The 19741-nt window shown below is 34.3% G+C and overlaps 12 protein-coding genes across 12 annotated transcripts; 6 read left to right on the plus strand and 6 right to left on the minus strand.

Annotated features, from left to right (window-relative positions):
- Positions 1-661: 661 nt before the first annotated feature.
- psmA2 (proteasome subunit alpha type 2) lies at positions 662-1313 on the plus strand (the record flags this gene model as incomplete). The annotated part of the gene is made up of 2 exons (XM_004351056.1): positions 662-776; positions 940-1313. 2 exons carry the CDS (start codon positions 662-664, stop codon positions 1311-1313), a joined length of 489 nt encoding a protein of 162 aa, XP_004351108.1.
- Positions 1314-1398: 85 nt separating this feature from the next.
- Positions 1399-1605, plus strand: DFA_10859 (uncharacterized protein; the record flags this gene model as incomplete). Its single annotated transcript, XM_004351057.1, has 1 exon — positions 1399-1605. One exon carries the CDS (start codon positions 1399-1401, stop codon positions 1603-1605), a length of 207 nt encoding a protein of 68 aa, XP_004351109.1.
- Positions 1606-1989: 384 nt separating this feature from the next.
- On the plus strand, positions 1990-3548 carry alg3 (glycosyltransferase; the record flags this gene model as incomplete). The annotated part of the gene is made up of 4 exons (XM_004351058.1): positions 1990-2194; positions 2269-2516; positions 2611-3095; positions 3173-3548. The coding sequence occupies 4 exons, from the start codon at positions 1990-1992 to the stop codon at positions 3546-3548; spliced, it is 1314 nt and encodes a 437-aa protein (XP_004351110.1).
- Positions 3549-3646: 98 nt separating this feature from the next.
- frmB (Band 4.1 domain-containing protein) lies at positions 3647-5100 on the minus strand (the record flags this gene model as incomplete). The annotated part of the gene is made up of 3 exons (XM_004351059.1): positions 3647-3841; positions 3918-4711; positions 4794-5100. 3 exons carry the CDS (start codon positions 5098-5100, stop codon positions 3647-3649), a joined length of 1296 nt encoding a protein of 431 aa, XP_004351111.1.
- Positions 5101-5976: 876 nt separating this feature from the next.
- copB2 (WD40 repeat-containing protein) lies at positions 5977-9439 on the minus strand (the record flags this gene model as incomplete). Its single annotated transcript, XM_004351060.1, has 7 exons — positions 5977-7146; positions 7237-7569; positions 7653-7848; positions 7918-8231; positions 8312-8579; positions 8656-9281; positions 9437-9439. The coding sequence occupies 7 exons, from the start codon at positions 9437-9439 to the stop codon at positions 5977-5979; spliced, it is 2910 nt and encodes a 969-aa protein (XP_004351112.1).
- A 541-nt stretch (positions 9440-9980) lies between these two features.
- On the minus strand, positions 9981-11632 carry DFA_10863 (Putative exosome complex exonuclease RRP45; the record flags this gene model as incomplete). The annotated part of the gene is made up of 4 exons (XM_004351061.1): positions 9981-10557; positions 10627-10940; positions 11039-11399; positions 11475-11632. The coding sequence occupies 4 exons, from the start codon at positions 11630-11632 to the stop codon at positions 9981-9983; spliced, it is 1410 nt and encodes a 469-aa protein (XP_004351113.1).
- A 1075-nt stretch (positions 11633-12707) lies between these two features.
- On the plus strand, positions 12708-13058 carry ndufab1 (acyl carrier protein; the record flags this gene model as incomplete). Its single annotated transcript, XM_004351062.1, has 1 exon — positions 12708-13058. The coding sequence occupies one exon, from the start codon at positions 12708-12710 to the stop codon at positions 13056-13058; it is 351 nt and encodes a 116-aa protein (XP_004351114.1).
- Positions 13059-13337: 279 nt separating this feature from the next.
- On the plus strand, positions 13338-14394 carry rfc2 (replication factor C subunit; the record flags this gene model as incomplete). Its single annotated transcript, XM_004351063.1, has 2 exons — positions 13338-13472; positions 13552-14394. The coding sequence occupies 2 exons, from the start codon at positions 13338-13340 to the stop codon at positions 14392-14394; spliced, it is 978 nt and encodes a 325-aa protein (XP_004351115.1).
- A 113-nt stretch (positions 14395-14507) lies between these two features.
- Positions 14508-15399, minus strand: DFA_10866 (uncharacterized protein; the record flags this gene model as incomplete). The annotated part of the gene is made up of 2 exons (XM_004351064.1): positions 14508-14716; positions 14781-15399. 2 exons carry the CDS (start codon positions 15397-15399, stop codon positions 14508-14510), a joined length of 828 nt encoding a protein of 275 aa, XP_004351116.1.
- A 276-nt stretch (positions 15400-15675) lies between these two features.
- DFA_10867 (uncharacterized protein) lies at positions 15676-16197 on the minus strand (the record flags this gene model as incomplete). The annotated part of the gene is made up of 1 exon (XM_004351065.1): positions 15676-16197. The coding sequence occupies one exon, from the start codon at positions 16195-16197 to the stop codon at positions 15676-15678; it is 522 nt and encodes a 173-aa protein (XP_004351117.1).
- A 229-nt stretch (positions 16198-16426) lies between these two features.
- On the plus strand, positions 16427-17485 carry DFA_10868 (translation initiation factor eIF-2B alpha subunit; the record flags this gene model as incomplete). The annotated part of the gene is made up of 1 exon (XM_004351066.1): positions 16427-17485. The coding sequence occupies one exon, from the start codon at positions 16427-16429 to the stop codon at positions 17483-17485; it is 1059 nt and encodes a 352-aa protein (XP_004351118.1).
- A 118-nt stretch (positions 17486-17603) lies between these two features.
- Positions 17604-19558, minus strand: nit2 (nitrilase 2; the record flags this gene model as incomplete). Its single annotated transcript, XM_004351067.1, has 3 exons — positions 17604-18769; positions 19145-19259; positions 19487-19558. 3 exons carry the CDS (start codon positions 19556-19558, stop codon positions 17604-17606), a joined length of 1353 nt encoding a protein of 450 aa, XP_004351119.1.
- Positions 19559-19741: the final 183 nt, after the last annotated feature.

Here is a 19741-nt window from a genome sequence, read left to right on the forward strand (position 1 = left end):
ATGCGTGTGTGTGTGTGTGTGTTTGTTTGGTGTGTTCTGCATGCGGAAACGAGTAGTGGGGGTGTGATTGATTGCTAGCCAGACATCTTGGGAACCCAAATTAGTATTAATATTCGTTGTGGTATAACATCAATGAAAAATAATAGTAAATCATGATCATCAAATACATAATACATATGAATAATAATTATTATTCTTTTACTTTTGATTTAGATGGGGGGGTGACAAACTTTCATTGAGCTCAATGAATGTACCTACTCATACATCGAATGACTTATGTCTCGTTCCATACCTACCACGCTACCCAGCCTGGTATGAGATACCATGGTAGAGTAGAGTACCCTAGGGAAATTGAAAGCGCAATTGTTATGGAACTTCATTTTGATTGTTGCTTTGTGTATCATTAGATTCAATAATTATGTTGAACTGTATCTTTCTATATCTACTTTCTAGACAAGTCTTGTCTATGTACAGATAAACATGTTTCAAAGATAAATACAATGTTATTAAAAAAAAAATTAAAAAATTAAAAAAAGTTGAACATCATCACCCATTTAATTTGTTCTTTTTTGATGATTATTGATTTTCATTATTATTGTTTGTTGTACATATACATATATATATATATTAGAAATATAAAAGAGAGATAGAATAGAATAGAATGGATTCAGATTACTCTTTTTCATTAACTACTTTTGCACCATCAGGAAAGTTGGTACAAATCGAACATGCTTTACATGCTGCAAGTGCTGGTGGTTCAGCTATTGGTATTAAAGGTAGGAGTTTATATATATATATATGTTATGATAGATAGAATATAGATACCACCGATAGATAGATCGATAAACACAGATACACAATAAGTATAGAACTGGTTTAGCTAATTATATACTTTCTTTCATTCTTCTTTAATCTTTCTCATGATCTCTCTCTAATTAGCTAAAAATGGTGTTGTTATTGTAACTGAAAAGAAATTGCATTCATTGGTTGATGGATCATCGGTTCAAAAGATATCAACCATCACAGAGAATATTGGTTTGGTCTACGCAGGTATGGGACCAGACTCTCGTGTATTGATCAAAAAGGCACGTAAAGAGGCAGAGAAATACTTTAAATTGTACAGAGAAAAGATTCCAGTTCTTCAATTGGTTAGAGAGATGGCTAGTATCATGCAAGAATATACTCAATCGGGTGGTGTACGTCCATTTGGTGTTTCATTATTGGTTGCTGGTTTCGATGACAAGGGTCCACAATTGTATCAAGTCGATCCTTCTGGTTCTTATTTTGCTTGGAAGGCTACTGCTATTGGGTAATCGTCATATAACAACAACAACAACTAAACACAATACAATATATACTAACATTTGTCTATTTTTAAAACCTATTTACAGTAAGAATATGCCAAACTCAAAGACATTCTTGGAGAAACGTTACAATGATGATTTGGAATTGGAAGATGCTGTCCAAACAGCTCTTATTACATTAAAAGAAGGATTTGAAACTCAAATGACAGAATCAAATATGGAACTTGCTATGATTGGTGCTGATAAGAAATTCAAAATTCTTACTTCATCTCAAATTGGTGATTACCTTCAAAACTTGTAATAACTTTTTTTCAATATTCCTTTTTTTTTAAATCATAATAATCAAAAATAATAATTATATATAATAATAATAATAACCTTCGGTAAGGTCGAACCTTTCAAAAGTAAATAATAAACCGTAACTCAAAAAAACAAACAAAACAATATAATCATAATTATAATAATAATGAATGATCCTGTCAATAGTTCCAAAAAATATATTCTCTTTCTTTCCTACTGATTAGGTCGATCCCTCCTCCGAATAAATATGAATGAATAATAACCTCATTTATGTAATTATCTAAAATTGCTATTTTTGTGATTTTTTGGTGTTGATCTTCAAGTTTGGGCTTCACTGACATCATCATTAAATATCACACATCTGAAATATATAAATAGATAGATAATGTCAACTCCAAAGAAGAAGTCTTCTTTGTCTTCCTCTACATCGAGTAGTAGTAGTGGTAGTTCATCACAAAACAAACAAGGAGGAGGAATCATTTCCAAGATTATTAGTGTTGTAACAAATCAAAACAATGTATTACCTATTGCATTGATTCTATTCCTTGGTGAAATAGCATTAAACTATTTAATCGTTACAAAGAGAGCTTGTTTGTATCTAAAATGAAAAGGAGGGTTATATATCATCATTTACTAACTAAAAGATCATTTGTTCTAAATCTAGATACCAATATTGATTGGGAAGCATATATGGAACAAATCGATTTGTTTGTCAATGGTGAACGTAATTATATGAAGTTGGAAGGTGGAACAGGACCTGTTGTATACCCAGCAGGTTATATCTATGTCTATACTGCTTTATATTGGTTGACCAATCTAGGTCAAGATATTAGAGTGGCTCAATGGATATTTGTTGCATTATATCTTACATTGACTCTTGTTGTATTCTTTATTTATAATAGATCAAAATCGGTATGAAATAATCAATAATAATAATAATAATGATGAAACAGTTTTAGATTAACTCAACTCTACTATCTATCTATCTATCTCCACTTCTATTAAGGTACCAGCATATGCATTAACATTTTTATGTATTTCTATTAGAGTTCATTCAATCTTTTCATTGAGATTATTCAATGATGGTATTGCAATGTTATTATTCTATGTAGCATTGTTGTTGATCATCAACTATCGATGGTCGTTTGGATGTCTATTTTTCAGTTTGGCAGTATCCATTAAAATGAATGTATTGTTGTATGCCCCTGCACTCCTCCTACTACTCGTACAAACATTTGGTTTCTTGGGTGCTATTCCAAAGTTGGTCTTGTGCGCAGTCGTACAGGTCGTCCTAGCCGCCCCCTTTTTACTCTACAATCCAGAGAGCTACTTGAACCGTGCTTTTGAATTCTCACGTCAATTCCTCTTCAAATGGACTGTAAACTGGAGATTCATCCCCGAGGATATCTTCCTTTCCAAACCATTTGCTCTTGGACTCTTAACAATTCACCTTTTATTATTAGTTATCTTTTTACTCTTTAAATGGACTAGGTATGAAAAAATATAAAATAGAAATTGAATAGATTGATTGAATAATGTATCTTGTATCTAACCATTTCTTTTTTTAGACCAGAAGGATTATTTAAATCAATTAGATTTGGAGAATGGAGAAATGTTGGTGAAAGAAAATTAAATGTTAGATATATGTTGTTGGTCATGTTTACAAGTAACTTGATTGGTGTCACATTTGCAAGATCACTTCACTACCAATTCTATGTATGGTACTATCACACCATTCCATTCCTTCTCTGGCAAACCCGTCTCCCAGTAGTTGTTCGTGTTGCCATCATCGGTGCCATTGAATATTGTTGGTACAAATATCCATCTACCAATCTAAGCAGTGGATTATTATTGGTTTGCAACCTCGTAATTATCTTTTCATTATTATTCCTATCATCAATCAATGAAAAGTTTGTAGTAGATCAAAAAAAGAAACAAAAATAAAATAGACTATACCATGCAAAATATATTATTATTGTAGATGGATGGATGGATGGATGGATGGATGGATGGATGGATTCGTTATTTATTCTATTCTTGATTTAATTCTTTTTCATATCAACCTCCCAATCTGCGTGCCAATCGTGAAGAAGGTCATTGATCAATTCTCCTACGGTAGTCTTAAACATATAAGATTTTTGTGCATTTTGTTTGTTGGTTGTCATCACTTGAATTGAAAATGATGAAGATGTATTATCCCAACAAATAATATCTTTATAATTATGTGATACAATTTTCTATAAATATAAAATAAAACAATCATTATTAGAATATATATATATCAATTAATTGATTTTCATCTTCTTTTCTTACCATAACTTTTGGATCAATAATATGGAAACCATAACTATTAATACCAATTCTAACACGACCTTCAAAATCTTGAGTAAAGAATGAAGTATTGACAGGAACAAACTTGGCATTGAAAAAGGTGGATTGATAATAGATCCAACGTTGACAAGACTCGAGATAAGCCTTTTTTAGTTGTGAAATATTGGATCCACGCAAGAGCACGTGTTGTGGAAGAACGATATTCTCCCACTCGGCAGCTGTATGCTTGGAAACAAGATGTTGGGGTATGTAACGATTGAGTGACTCGCGTAAATGCATAGTATGTTCCTGTTTGTTGTCTCCTACGTTGACTTGGAGTTGAATCGATGCCAATTTTACGGCAATATCCTCTTCGCAGGGATAGTTGCTTTGTACGACATGATGTACGGCTTGAATATACAATAGATGAATTGCTTCGGGTGATGATACATTTTTCTCGAGTTGAAGTGGTAGTACCGATGTGGCACGATACACCAATCTAAACATGCCAACCTCACCCAACGTTGGAAACGATGCATGTACCTTGTTGGACTTGTGTTCAATAGCAACGGCAGTCGACATGGACTTGCTTTGCTCCTTTTCCTTTTTACTGCCACGCAAACTTTCCAACAACGACGATGATTTTCTTCCAAGTGTTGGTGTCAATTTCTTCAGTGTCGCTCCAGGTGACAATGGAGGTGAATCTGCTCCATTTGGATTATCTATATATCTACTCTTGATAGCATTCCAATTATTAATTACATCTGATATCTTTTGATGATTATATAATAACCATTCTAGAAAATAGAAAAAGAAGAAAGGAAATGTTAGGTGGATATTGATTGACCAACTACTATGTAGATCTATCGATGCACATACCAATTTCATCACTTTGAGCCCAAACAAAGAAACATTCGGCATCTCTATTATTGATTCCAACCTTTTCAGAAACCATATCCCAAAGTTGTTCACCATTGATGGTGTTTGGATCGATGGATAGAGTCTTGTGCGTATCATCTATAAAATAGATACGCAATATCACTTGATTTGGTTTCATTGCCACATTTGGAGATGACGATGATGGAGATGAAGTCTTTGACGATCCATCATCATGATGAATTGGGTTCACTTGATTAGATGAAGATGATGATTCTGATTCTGCATCTATCATTTCTTGATGATTCATTTAACTATCTATCTATATTACACTTTGTTTTTGTCTATTATTACACTGCTTGTTTGCTATCTATTTTAAAATATACAATATATATTCAGTATTGTATTGTATTGACTTGTATCCTCTTTATATGACTTTAGTATAGAAGAAGAAAGGTGTTCACATGTGTGTTTATATAAGAGAGACGAAAGAAAGGAGTTGGTTAGGGACAACTAAACTATGTTTTGTTTGTTATTTCTGCTGCTTGTTGTTATGTTTTGTGACAACAACAAGTTATATTTAAAGATTTAACTTGATAGATATATATAGAGGTAGGTAGAACTCTATGCATGTGTGCAAATAGAAGAAGTGAAAAGATAGATAGAGGAGGAGGAGGAGGATGGCTGTGGGTGCTGATTTAAAAATAAACTTCCCTTTTCTCCTCTCCCTCTGTCACCACACCACCACCACTCGTACACACTACCCTAGATACATACAAAGAAAGAAGCCCAATTAGGTTTGATTGTGACTTTTGTTGTTGTTGTTGGAGGATGACTATTACAATTTGATTTGACTGGTTGGTTGATTGATTGATTCCTTTTCTTTCTCTCTCTCTTTCTCTTTCTATCACGATGAAATTATAAGAATAATCAATGCAAAGCCAAAGAGCGGATTATTTCACTGTGTCAGTTGATTTTGGAATGTTTATAAATATTTTTCGATCGAGATTAGCCTTTACAACCGAGATTTTTTACTCAGACTTTTTAAGCTTGGTACAATGAATACACGAAAAACAAAGAACTAGTTTAATATTATTATTATTTATTATTATTTTTAATTTTTTAAAGGGGATATTTATATCATTCCACAACAATATAGGTGTTATTATTATCATTATTAATTAATTTAAAAAGTTTCTTCATCTTCACCGTCGAGTGGAATATCTTCTTCGTCATCCAAATCCAATGGAATTGATCTGCTTGGAGTTGGTGGTTGTGGCTGCAATGGTTGTAATTTGCTTGGTGAGGATGCAGGTGATGGAGTTTCAACTTGGACAAATGATGATGGTGAACTAGAGTTTGATTTTGGTGATGATACAAATGTTGGTTGTTGTTGTTGTGGTTGCAAAGGAGTAGTAGGTTGTTGTTGTTGTTGAATAGGACCAAGATTTAATAAACTTTCCAATGAATCATCCTTGGCTGGAGTTGGAGTAGAATTGAAATCAATCAATAGATCGTTTTGAGTGTTGTTGTTACCATTGACAACTGGTGATGATGATGCTTGTGGATTCAAATTTAATCCACTTAGGAGATCCATGACAGATGCTGCTGTGGTTGTGGTGGTGGCTGGTTTGAGACTACCACGTTCTTGAGAGACAGCTTTTTCCTTTTCCAAAGCGGTATCGTAGCCTGGGAATAGATTTGGATATTCACGTGGATTGGCGATGGATTCGGCGACACGAGCGCTGACCGACTTGAGGCTCTCTCTCCACTTTTCGACAATCTCGGGTAATTGCGAGGGGAGGTAGGTGCGACTCATAAAAGCAGCCTCTGAATAGGCACCATTGTTGATGAGAATGTTGAGACACTCGTTGAGTTGGCCGGGCAACAAGAGGTTGCAGAGGAAGCTGATGTGTGTCTGTCCGCGCTTGTCGGCCAGACCAGCCAACTCTTGCACGCCCTGGTGGCTGCCAATCGAGATGTAGAGCAAGAGGAGACCGGGTAAATCGTCGGCCTTTTTGAGACAGCTCTCGGCCAAGGCAATGTCACCACGGATGAGGGCAAGGTCACCGAGTTGACGACTCTTTTGCTCGGAATCAGACTTGATGGCAATCTGGTGGGCAACCTCGAGGTTCTCCAACTGGATGGCCAACTCAAACTTGTGGTCGAGGTCGAGCGACATGTCCAACGCCATCTCCTTGTGTCCTTGCGACTCTAAAAAGTGTGCAATGCTATTACGTTGTTCCTGTGGCAAAGTTGATTGTAATTTTTCAGCAGTCTCAAAATCTTCTCTTAAAATGGCAGTTTGATAATTAATAACATTTAAATGTAATGTATAACTAACAATATTCATATTCTAAAAATTGAAATAGAAAATAAAGAGTAAGTGATTTGTTGTTATTTTGTTGATTTGTTTGTTTGTTTGTTTGTTTGTTTGATACAATACTCTATCAGATAAATATAATCTACCAGTTTCAGAGAGATAACCAAGCAAGTACATATGAGCATCGAGATGAGCAATAGTGACGACTTCAGTACCAACACAATAGTTTAACTTTCTATTTTTGTTGGTGTAGATAAAGCAATCACCAACCCAACAGGCAGTTCCAACTCGTTCTTCAATTTCGTGAACCATTTCAAAGGCATCTTCAATACCTTCGACTTGGATTGGTTGTCCACTTTCAAGATACTTTGTAACAGCATCCTTGTTATATCTTAAAATAAAAGTAGATGATTCTGTAGTAATAGCTAATTGTTCTCCATCTTCAGACCAGAAAATCTAAAATTAAAGGGTAAAGATGTCAATATAAATATAACTCTTGTCTTTCAATCTTTTTACTCTTCTTTTCTTCTTCTACTTACATTTTTTGGACAAATTTCAATTCTACGAATAACATCACAAGTTTCCCAATCATAGAAACAAACAAAGCTATTTGATCTAACTGCCAATAAACTACCACCAAAAATACCTTCAGCTGAAAATGCTGGTTTAAGACTATGAGTTTCCTTGAAATTTTTGAAAATCTTTACTCTTGATGAACTTTCTCTAACACCATATCTAAATAATAATAAGAAAAGGAAAGGGTTAATACAAATGATCATTATATCATTATTGTTGTCGACTTACTGTCCAGAATCATCAGACCAAACAAATTCAAGAGCTTGACCAAAACTCTTATTTCTCCAAGCAAGAGCAGTGTAAATGATAAATTCACCATCACCACAGACGGCAACAAAACGTCCATTACTATTGTGAGATAACTTTTGTGGTAAGATTTCACAGTTACCCAAATCCTTGACTTGAACAGAGTTTAATCTTTCACCATCTTGTCCTCCTTGTTCAAAGGTTGTCTTTAGATTGGAAATTTGAACTTCTTGATTCTTGGCCCAAATAATCTTACCACCCTTATCCATACTAATTGGTGGTCTATTTTTACCAAGCTAAATAAAAAGTAGTTGATCATTAATATATATTATTATTTGATATTAAATTTCACTTTCTTTTCTTTTCATTTGCATACCTTTAATACAACAGTACCATCATCATAACCAAGACCAACAAAGTTTGAACCACGTAAGAAGCTCATAGCCCAAACATGACCCATACCATAATTCAAAGTCTTTTCAAGACGATAAGTGGCAGAGTTCCATATTTTAACAGTACCATCTTCAGAACCACTGAGAATTAATGGTAGTTCGGGATGGAAACAAACAGTTGAAACATTATTACTATGTCCTTCAAGTGATTGAACACATGTCTTTGATTGATAATCCCAAATCTTTACAAGTCTAAAAAATAAATAGAAAAAGAAAGGGATTAATATGTATATTTAATATTTAGTATGATTATTTGTTAGTTATTTACCTATCATCAGAACTTGAAATTAAATAAGGTTTCTCACCACCAGAAAAGTATTCAACACAATTGACACCCTTTTCATGACCTTCAAGGGTGAAATGTGGCATTGGAGTGGTGAGACCCCAAACCTTGATGGACTTGTCGAGAGATGCAGAGGCAAAAACATTTGTGTCCTTTGGGTTGATTGCAATCGACATGACATAGTGAGAGTGACCTTCAAAAGTCATAATGTTGTTCCATCCCTTCTCCCAGTCCCACAACTTGATCGACATGTCATCCGACGACGACAAGATGTATGGTTGTGTTGGATGAACGACGATGCATCTAATGTAATCGGCATGTGCTTCAAATGATTTGATCTTTTCCATCGTATTGTAGTTGTATACACGGATGTTGGTGTCATCGCTACCAGTGACGACCCACTGCTTACGTGGAATAAACTTGGCGGTACGAACGGGATTGTCTGGTGACACCTCGAATGACTTTACCATGTTTTGTGTCTCATAGTTCCAAATGTATACATTGCCATTGTACAAACTAGCCAATATCCATGGTTCAGTTGGATGAATATCTACAGACTTTACACGATCTGATCTAGTTGATAATTTCTTTTTAATATCAAGTCTAATTGGCTAAAAGAAAAGAAAAGAAAAGAAAAGTAATGTAATATATAGAAGAAGGAAGAAGAAGAAGAAGTAAAGGTAATGTATAACAAACACATATGTGATATCAGTATACTAATCGATAATAATAATATGTCTTTTTAAAAAGTCTAATCATCACTTACCATGGTTTATCTATATCCTCTTCTTATCTATTACTACTACTACCTACTACTTCTATACTTTTTATTTATTTATATATTGTGTAATTGAATACAATGAGAGAGTGAGCGATGTGTAATATAGATAAGTAATGAATGAATGCTTGGTTTAGATTGTATTAATAAATGATGACAAGCTTGTTGATTTTAATAGTGCTTGCTCAGAGTTGCAAGTTCATCACCAATTTTTTTTTTTCAAAAGACTTTTTTTTTTCTCCCTCTTGAGTCACTGACTGTTTTTGTTAAAGAGGGTCATTTTTGAGACAAAGTTTGTGGAAATAGACCTGGAACCTAAAGAAATAGGTAGTACAGGTACAAAATCTTTGGTATTGTCTCTTTTTATGGCATTTCCAACTTAAACTCTTGGTATTATTCCATATTGTACCAAGTATTTAGATGAGTCATGATGTTGACCGAATAATTTCCACCCTCTTCCAAGGATTGATGAATCATATGATTATCTCATTCTCTTCCTACTCTGTTTCTTATTTGGTATAATTTATATGATTTATTTGGAAGCAGCAGCTTTTTTGGCGGCAGGTTTTGTCTTTTTGGCAGCTGGTTTTGATGGTTTCTTTATCAAAGCAACTGATAGATCATCGTCTGATCCAACTTCTATTGCTTCTGTCTTTGTAGTAGTCGCTGTGGTGTTATTACTATTATTATTATTATTATTAGAAGTTGATAAAACAACAGTATCTTCTTCTTCACTGTCACTATCGCTATCGATTTGAATTTTCTCTTTACTTTGATTCTTTACAACTGCTGCTGCTGCTGCTGTTGGAGCAACAACAACAACTGGTGCTGCTACTGCTACTGGTTTGGTAGTAGTAGTGGTAGTAGTAGTATCATCCTTCATTAAAATATCTGTATCCTTCTTTTCCTCTTTTACCTTTTGTTTTTCAACTACAACCTCTTGTTGTTTCTTTGGTTGTGTAGTTGTCTTTTTAATAGTAGTTGTAGTTGGTTTGTTTGGTGTTGTAGTTGTAGTAGTATTAATATTTGATTGTTTGTTGTCTTTTTCCTCCTCTTCTTTAATTGGTACTGTATATTCAACCATTTCCATTGGTTTCTTTCTTGTTTTCCTATAATTAATGTATACAAAATTAATATTGATTGATTGACAATATATTCTTATGTTATTGGGGACATACATTGATGAATTCTTATCTTTTATACTTTCATGTAATGCTATTCTAATCTTGTTTGTAATATCAAATGCTCTGTTGATTGCCATCTTTGAACACTTGATAACTTGATCGATCGATGTAGACATTCCACCCGACTTGCTAACACCACAAATCTCCTTGTGAACATTGACAAGGAAACTCAATTTGCCATCAATCACCATCTCCTCCTTTGCGTCGGGATCGACAATCATCAAACTGTCTGGGAAGAATCCAAATGTCACAGATACTGGGTAATGATGAATACTCAATGGTACAGGTTCTCTTTCTTCTAATGTATGCTAAAACAAACAAACCAAACATAAATAGGTCGAGTTGTTAATATATAATATATAATACTCTATATTATTGTGTAATATAAAATATTGGGATTACATACAATAGTTGCTTCATTACCAACTAGGGTAACATCAGGTTTTCTAAAATGTAGGAGGGCAGTGATAACAGATATACTAGCACAATCCAATAGATTACCGCAATCGTCTAGTATATGAATATTGGTGACGATACGCCACACCTTTTGTCCAGCTACAATACACAAAGCCTCTGTATCGATAGCACGACTCTCCTTTAATCCACGTTCAACCAATCTGCCCAACTCTAGTTCAGCAGGATTACTTCTACCAATGTCTACCTCTACGTTTGACATTTGTGATATATTGGTGTTGAATACAAAGAATCCTTCATTTGGTCTTTCTGGTCTTGGTTCTGCAACTTCACATGAAACTGATGTATATACTCTTTAGAAGATGATCGTTGTTAGACAATGACATGAAGTAGCTATCTTGGATTGTTATACTTATACTACTACATACCTTGTTCTTCCCAATTGAACCTCTACCATACCATACTCCTTACCAAAAGAAATCTTTACATCACGCATATCATCAAGTCGTCTACCATCGATACGTAGACCTTGTTGAATACTAGACAACATAAACTCTTTTTCATTCTTTGATAATACTTCTTTCATCTTTCTTTTGTATTTATATATATATTTATAAGTAACTTAAAGATCTAAAGTTATATATGTAGGTAGAGAGAGAGACGAACGTAATCACAAAACCCAAAAACGAATGAGCCGAATGAATCAAAGTATTTAATTTCCAAGCCAAAGCGAGAAATAAAGAATAGATAGATAGAATTATTTATTTATTATCATCAAGCTATATATATATATATATAGACGTATTTTTGAAATACACAAGATGAGTATGATTGAACTATCTCTCTCGGTCTCTGTCACAAGTCGAATGTCGTCATTGGTTCATTTGCAACAAACTTAAGTTAGCACTGGATCAGTTACTAATAGATATCTATGGCTTTGCTGTCATAATCAAAGAAAGATTATGTATTATATATATCATTGGCATTAATATAATTATAAATCATTGGATGGAATCATTATTTGTTGGTCATAGCAATGAAAAAAAAAGAATTAAAAAAAATTAAAATTCTCAAACGAAGGTGATCATAGCAAAGAGGTTGTTTTTGAAGCATTATTACATAATCAAGTAGTAGCTAATTGTACAATGTCGATTTCAAAGAGTAATATGTGATAGTAGATAGATAGAATTGATGTTTATTGGATGTTATGATCGTATTACTTTGTGCTGCAAGAAAAATATCTGATTGGTCATCATCATCATCAATCAACTTTGTCATATTAAAGGAACACAAAGAAACCAACCAACAACTAAAAGACAACAACAAAACAACAAGAGATAGTGATGATGATGATGATGATCAGATATACTACTCTTCCTGCTGATTGACTGATCAATCAAAGAAGAAGAAGAAGAAGAAAGAAAGAATAGTCTTTGCATGCAAAAAGAATAGTCTGATCAGACGACAATATAACTATCAGTCAATCAATCTGTGTCAATCACCATCTTTTCAATTTTTGTTGGTGTCTGACAGATCATCATCATCACACAACTATATAGATAGATAGATATAATCTTCTTTAAATGACAAGTTATCATTAACCACATTCTCTTTCATTCATTATATCAATATATATATATTAGATCATATTATATAGAAAAATGTTCTCAAGAGCTATCAGATCAGCATTCACCTCATACACTCCATCAATGATGGCCAGAACCTCTGCCCAAACCACATTCAGATACTACTCTGCTGGTGGTGCTCTCTCTGAAGGCGAAGTCTCTGAACGTGTCTTGGACGTTGTCTCAAAGTACGACAAGTGTGTTGGCAAGAAGGTCACCCCAGCCTCCACCTTTTCCGAACTCGGTCTCGACTCTTTAGACTCTGCTGATGTCCTCGTTGCCATCGAAGAAGAATTCAATATCGAAATCCCAGATGATGAAGCCGACAAGATCAACTCTTGCAAGGAAACTATCTCTTACATTAGAAGAACCCCAACCGCCAAATAAACACACAAATCATCCCATCAATCGTTTGGCATAATAATAAAATAATAAAAGTAGTATAGAATAATAATAATATAAAATCATATCATGTTATAATAGTGAGTCTGGATGGTGATTACCACATACTTCCAGCTCTCTTTTCATCCTTGGTACGATGATCATTACAAAAAATTTAAAGAAGAAAAAAAAATACAAAAAAAAGAGAGGGAAGTTCAAAGTGCTCATGCAGTTTAATATCTTAATAACACAAAAGATAAAGTTGTAAATATATATATAGGAAGAATGGGAGATTTATTATTACCATGGGTTGAGAAATATAGACCATCACAAATTAAAGATATTGTTGGTAATGAAGAGACTGTTTCAAGATTACAAAGTATAGCAATCGATGGTAATCTACCAAATATAATTATATCTGTATGTATACATATTATTTATTGTACACATTGCACAATCTATATATTGACACTATAGTTACACTTCCTATTCGATTTAGGGACCACCAGGAACAGGTAAAACAACATCAATATTATGTTTAGCACAAGCTTTACTTGGACCAGCTTATAAAGAAGCAGTATATGAATTGAATGCATCAGATGAACGTAAATTAGAGGTTGTTAGAGACAAGATTAAGAAATTTGCAGCTAAAAAGGTGACACTACCACCTGGACGTCACAAGATTATCATTTTGGATGAGGCAGACAGTATGACTGCCGGTGCACAACAAGCACTTCGTCGTATTATGGAAATCAACTCTGCCACTACTAGATTTGCATTGGCATGCAATCAATCGACAAAGATTATCGAACCCATTCAATCACGTTGTGCAGTACTTCGATACACTCGTCTGTCGGACGAACAGATTCTCAAACGTCTCAAAGAAGTGATGACCATTGAGAATGTACCATACCACGAGAATGGACTTGAAGCATTGCTTCATACTGCCGATGGAGATATGCGTCAAGCACTCAACAATCTACAAGCCACCCATAGTGGTTTTGGATTGGTCAATAACGATAATGTATTCAAGGTGTGCGAACAACCTCATCCAGCCATTGTCACTATGATGTTGTCTGCCTGTGCAGAATGCAAATACAAAGAGGCGTATGCACAGATGGATGTTCTCTGGTCAAAGGGTTACGCATCAACAGATATCCTCACCACCATGTTTAGAGTGTGTAAAACCATCTATGCCATACCAGAATACCAACGATTAGAATTTATCAAGGAAATCGGTATTAGTAATATGAGAGCTTCTGCTGGTATGAATACTTTGGTTCAACTTACAGGTTTATTAGCTCGTTTATGTGATGTTTCAAGAGTTATGATGAAAAAATAGAAGGAAATAATTAATAATTAATACAAAACAAATAAAAGAGAATTTAAATATGTCTTTTTTAATAGTAATAATAATAATAATAATTAAATGTTTGTAAAGTTTAATGTTTCTTTTTAAAGAGTAAATAATGTATTACCATTAATTAATGATTTCCAAGCATGATGAGTTTCTTCAATGACTTTAATGGTTTGATTATGATCGATTGGTTGTCCATTGAGAGCATATTCATTCTCACCTTTACCTTCTGCCACTTTATAAACTTTATACCAAGTTCTAATTTTATCAACTGTTCCAGGTAATACCTTTTCCAATTCATTTAAATCTAAACAACAAACAAAAATAAATTAGAATACAGATTTATGATTATATAACATTTGTCGACATACTATTAATTTTTGAAGCATTTTCATCATTTATATTGATTGCAATTACTTTCCAATCAGTTTCACCTTCATCAATAAGTGCCAAAGCACCCAATACTTTGACGGGAGTGATTTCACCTCGAGCCAAAACACTAGATCCAACCTCTACGACATCCAATGGATCATTGTCACCTGGCATATTGGTAAGAGTATCATTGGTATTTGGATTCTCCCATGTTTGTGGTAGACATCCATAATTAAATAAAAGATTACCATGTTTGATGTATCGTAGTTGTTGTTTCTTGATATCTTGTTTGATTGGGTTGTATTGTTCCTTTGTATTAACTTCCATCTTTGCATTACTATTCTTTGGCATTTCATTGATAAAGTTGAATAATAATGGTGATGATGATGATGAAAGAGACGAGATTGAGCTTGTTGAATGCAAAGGTACTTCATGCCATGGTGATATTTGTTTAGAGTCTTTAAAGAATTTAACTCTATATTCAAATGTACCAACTGTACCTTCTTCCTTTGCAACGATACCAGTACTATTACTCTTTGTTGAATAATATCTTAAAAAAGTATTATTAACATTATTAGTATTAAGAGGTAATACCTTTGATAATCTATTTAATATCATCTTTTTTGAAAAGTAACAAATAAAATGAAACGACACTGACAATCATCGTTTATCGCTTTGGCAAAGATGGTTTTAAAAAAAATAACATCAAGCTATAATATGAATCTTATCCACATGTGTAGATTCTATATATGATTGATTGGTTTATTCTAAAGTTTGGGTTTATACATTTGTGTTTTGTTGTTGGGTGTTTTGAAATTGATGATCGTCGTCGTACTTGTCTATTATTATTCGTTTGTTTGTTATTCTATTCTATTCTATTATTATTTTGTATTCTTATTGTGATTGAGATTTAACATTCTTATTAATTTCACTTAGAGGGATTGATGGACGTTTCTCTTTAAACATTGATTCTGGAACATGGTATGGGACGACTCCAAATGCCTTGAGATGAGCATTCTTCTTTGTGATTCCCTTCTTTGTTGATCTCTTTGACTTGTAAAAGTTGTCGTAAGAGTATTCGAATGGCATGGCCATGATCTTTGTCTTTGAAGCCTTGATGGTGGCTTCAATATCAATGTCTTGGTGCACCTTGATACCAAACAGCTTGTTAATGTCGCTCTTTGATGGTTGTGGAATCTTTGGCTTGGCTTCATATACAATCTCTTCTTCTTCTTGTTGTTCATCTACATCCTCTGATTGATCGTATTCATCTTCATCTTCTTCTTGTTCTCTTTGATTGTATCTTCTAAATGTGCTGTACATTGATTTTTGACTGCTGCTGTTCAAAGCACTCAAAGTTGTGGTTCCTCTTTGTGAACACTTTGTTATTGATGATCTAAGGTGTGATAATAACATATTGACTTTGATCTATCTATAATATATATATATATAAACTTATACTATTGTCTTCGTCGCAAACAATGAATGTCAGAGTACAGTCTTTTGAGCAGAGCAATGATCATTCGAAAAACGAAACTTTGGGTTGTGCAATAAAAAAAAACTATCCAATTTAGCTTTCTTGCACTTTATATCATTCTTGTATTTATAATATTAAATATAAAGAACAAAGAAGAAGTAGAGAGAGATGTTAAAAGACTTTGAATATTTATCAATTAGATATAAAGATGAAAAGTTAGAGATATTGGATCAAAGAAGATTACCAGATATTGAAGAATGGATGGAGAGCAAGACACCAGAGGACATGATTACATATATTAAGCAGTTGTCGGTACGTGGTGCACCGTTGATTGGTGTTGCGGCATCGGTTGCTTTATTTGTATATGTTCGCGATCATCCTGACGCGGATCGCAAGACGATTGTAGAGGTGAGCGATCAGTTGCGTAATGCAAGACCGACCGCTGTCAACCTCATGAACAACATTGACACGATGATTCAACTATCGCAACCCGATCAAGACAAGAGAGATTATAGTGCCGAGAAGATGGCCGAGTTGGCATACTCGATCGTAGAGGCAGAGGTTGAGATGTGTCGTCGCATGTCAGAGTTTGGTGCAGAGTTGGTTCAACAAGGCGAGGGTATCTTGACACACTGCAACACTGGTGGTGTAGCAACACCGGGTATGGGAACGGCATTGGGTGTCATCAGAGCTGCCCATCGTGCCGGTAAACAAATTCATGTCTATGTAGACGAGACACGTCCACTACTTCAAGGTGGTCGATTGACCACCTATGAACTCGAAAGAGAGCAGATCCCATACACACTCATCTGCGATAATATGGCAGCTACATTGATGGCTGCTGGAAAGATCCAACGTGTGTTGGTAGGTGCCGATCGTATCGCTAGAAACGGTGATTTTGCCAACAAGATTGGTACCTATAGTGTTGCCGTACTCGCCAAATACCATAATATCCCATTCCACGGTGTCGCACCGTGGTCGACGGTCGATCCTGCCTGTCCATCGGGCAAACACATACCCATCGAACAAAGAGCACCTCAAGAGGTCCAAGGTGCATCTGGCGCATTTGGAAGTGTCAGATGGGCTCCAAAAGATTCTCAAACTTTTAATCCCGCTTTTGATGTTACTCCCAACTCCCTCATCACCAGTTTAATCCTCGATACCGGTGTCTACGATTGTCAATCTTTTGAAAAATATGTTGAACAAATAAAAGGAAACTTGTCCTAAATCTAAAAATGTCAATTTAAACCTATTGCTGTATCCAACAATACATTGATTTGGTTTGACACCCCTCAGGCACTTTCTTGGACTTGATCAATTGAATCAATTAATCTATGAATTTGATTTATTTTAATAAAAGAAGATCTTGAACATTATAGATATCAGTTCTCTTTTGTTTGTAGACTGGGATGCTGTCACGCATTTCCTTGACCTTTGCAAAATCAATGTCTGCATAGATGATGGAGGGGTCGTGTTCGGTGGTGCTGATAACCTCACCCCATGGGTTGACGACGGAGCTGTGTCCCCATGCAGAGTAGGATGACTTGGGGTTGCGGGCTGGTGACACCATTGACACAAACATTTGATTGTCAACTGCACGCGATCTCATCAATAACTCCCAGTGCGCTGGACCGGTGGTCATGTTGAAAGCACCTGGATAGACGAGCATACTGCATCCGCGTTGTCCGTATAATAATGCCAATTCTGGGAATCGAACATCATAACAAATACCAATACCAATCTTGACGCCATTGACATCAATGACAGTGGGTGTGTCACCACGTGTAAGAGAATCACTCTCACAAAACTTGATACGACCCGGTACGTTAATATCAAAGAGATGTACCTTTCTATGTGTTGCTACCAACTCTCCAGATGGATTGAATACAGTGCAAGTATTGTATATGTTGTCAAGGTCACCTTGTGCCGAACGTTCGGGGATCGAACCACCAATAATCCATACACCAAACTCTTTAGCAGCATGACTCAACATTGTCGTTGTGTCTCCCAGATTGTTGGCATCAACAATCTCTGAATACTCTTTAAAAACAGCAGTTGAATAGGGACAATTAAAACACTCTGGCAAACAGATCAATTGTGCACCATTACTCGATGCTTCCTTGATTGCTTTGTATGCATTTTCTATATTCTCCTTTTTACTATCACCAACCAATAATTGTAATCCTGCAAACTTTAATTTATCCATCTTTGTAAAGGAAGAAGAAGAAGAAGAAGAAGAGTATTGTCTAATAAAACTATTAATTAGAGGATATGTTGTAATAGTTGAAGCTGAAGAAAAAGAAGAAGAGGATTTGTTATAATTGTAATAGTTTTTGTTGTTGATGTATGTCGTAGCTGTTGCTTGTAATCTATTACTATTACTATTACTACCTGATTTGATTGTTGTTAGAAGTGCTGATGATGATGATAGTCTTTTAAATGATTGCATCAATATATTATATTTAATTAAAAAAAAGTAAGTATAATAATAATTGGTTTCAAATTTGTGATCTTCAATATATTAATGACAATTATAATTAATTAATTATAATAATAAATGAATGAATAATAATCGCACAATAACTTGTCTGTTTGGATATCACATGATATTATTATCTTTTTTAAAATTAATTAAATTCTCTTTCATAACCATCCAACTTTACTTGTCTGTCTGGTGTTTGTTGTTGCTGTGTTTATAAACATCTATATATAAATTTAGATTTATTGTACAATAACTATAATTTTGTTATTCGATATGGTAACAACATATGTTTGATCGTTGAAAATAACTATAGATATATAATAAAAGTAGATGATGATAATGTGTTGTTAGAATACTCGATAACTATAAATATCTATTTAATCGTTTCATTTGTGTCGACATACTTGAAAGTCTCTTGAAATCTTGCTTGTTGGTAGTAGTGATATAGTTGACGTCTTGTAACATTGATAAAATGGTGCTAGCAAAGTCCTTTGATTCTGATTTTAATACTCCTTCGCTCTGTGTATATATCATTGTTATTGTGAGGGAGTTAGTATGGTATGGTTCTTGTCTAATATCATTTTCATTATCATTCCTCCTTCCCTTCCCTTCTTCTTCATTCTCCTTTATCCATTCATGTACACTGTATCTTTTGTGTTTGAGGATGAAGAAGGAAGGAGGGAGGGAACTGATAGACTATCTAGATATCTATATAACTAGTCGTCAAAAGATGATTTGATTCATACAGTTAAGATATTTCCTTCTGTGTCAATGGTCATTGAACCCTTGAAATCTTTGATTGCTTCTAATTCGCTCATTCTATATATATGTATCTGTAGTATGTATGTATACAAAATAAATACTTGTTCTAAAACCTTTTCTATCGAAGCGTGGAATGAGTCGACAAAAATATTCAATAAAAAAATTTATCGATTTTGAGCTAGTTTCCTGGACTATTAATACAATATTAATATATTAATATATAATATATATATGTACGG

This window comes from Cavenderia fasciculata, assembly GCF_000203815.1.
Source record: "Cavenderia fasciculata unplaced genomic scaffold Scf_EUAJFUG02G6ADK-5, whole genome shotgun sequence".
In the NCBI taxonomy this organism is placed as follows: Eukaryota; Evosea; class Eumycetozoa; order Acytosteliales; family Cavenderiaceae; genus Cavenderia; species Cavenderia fasciculata.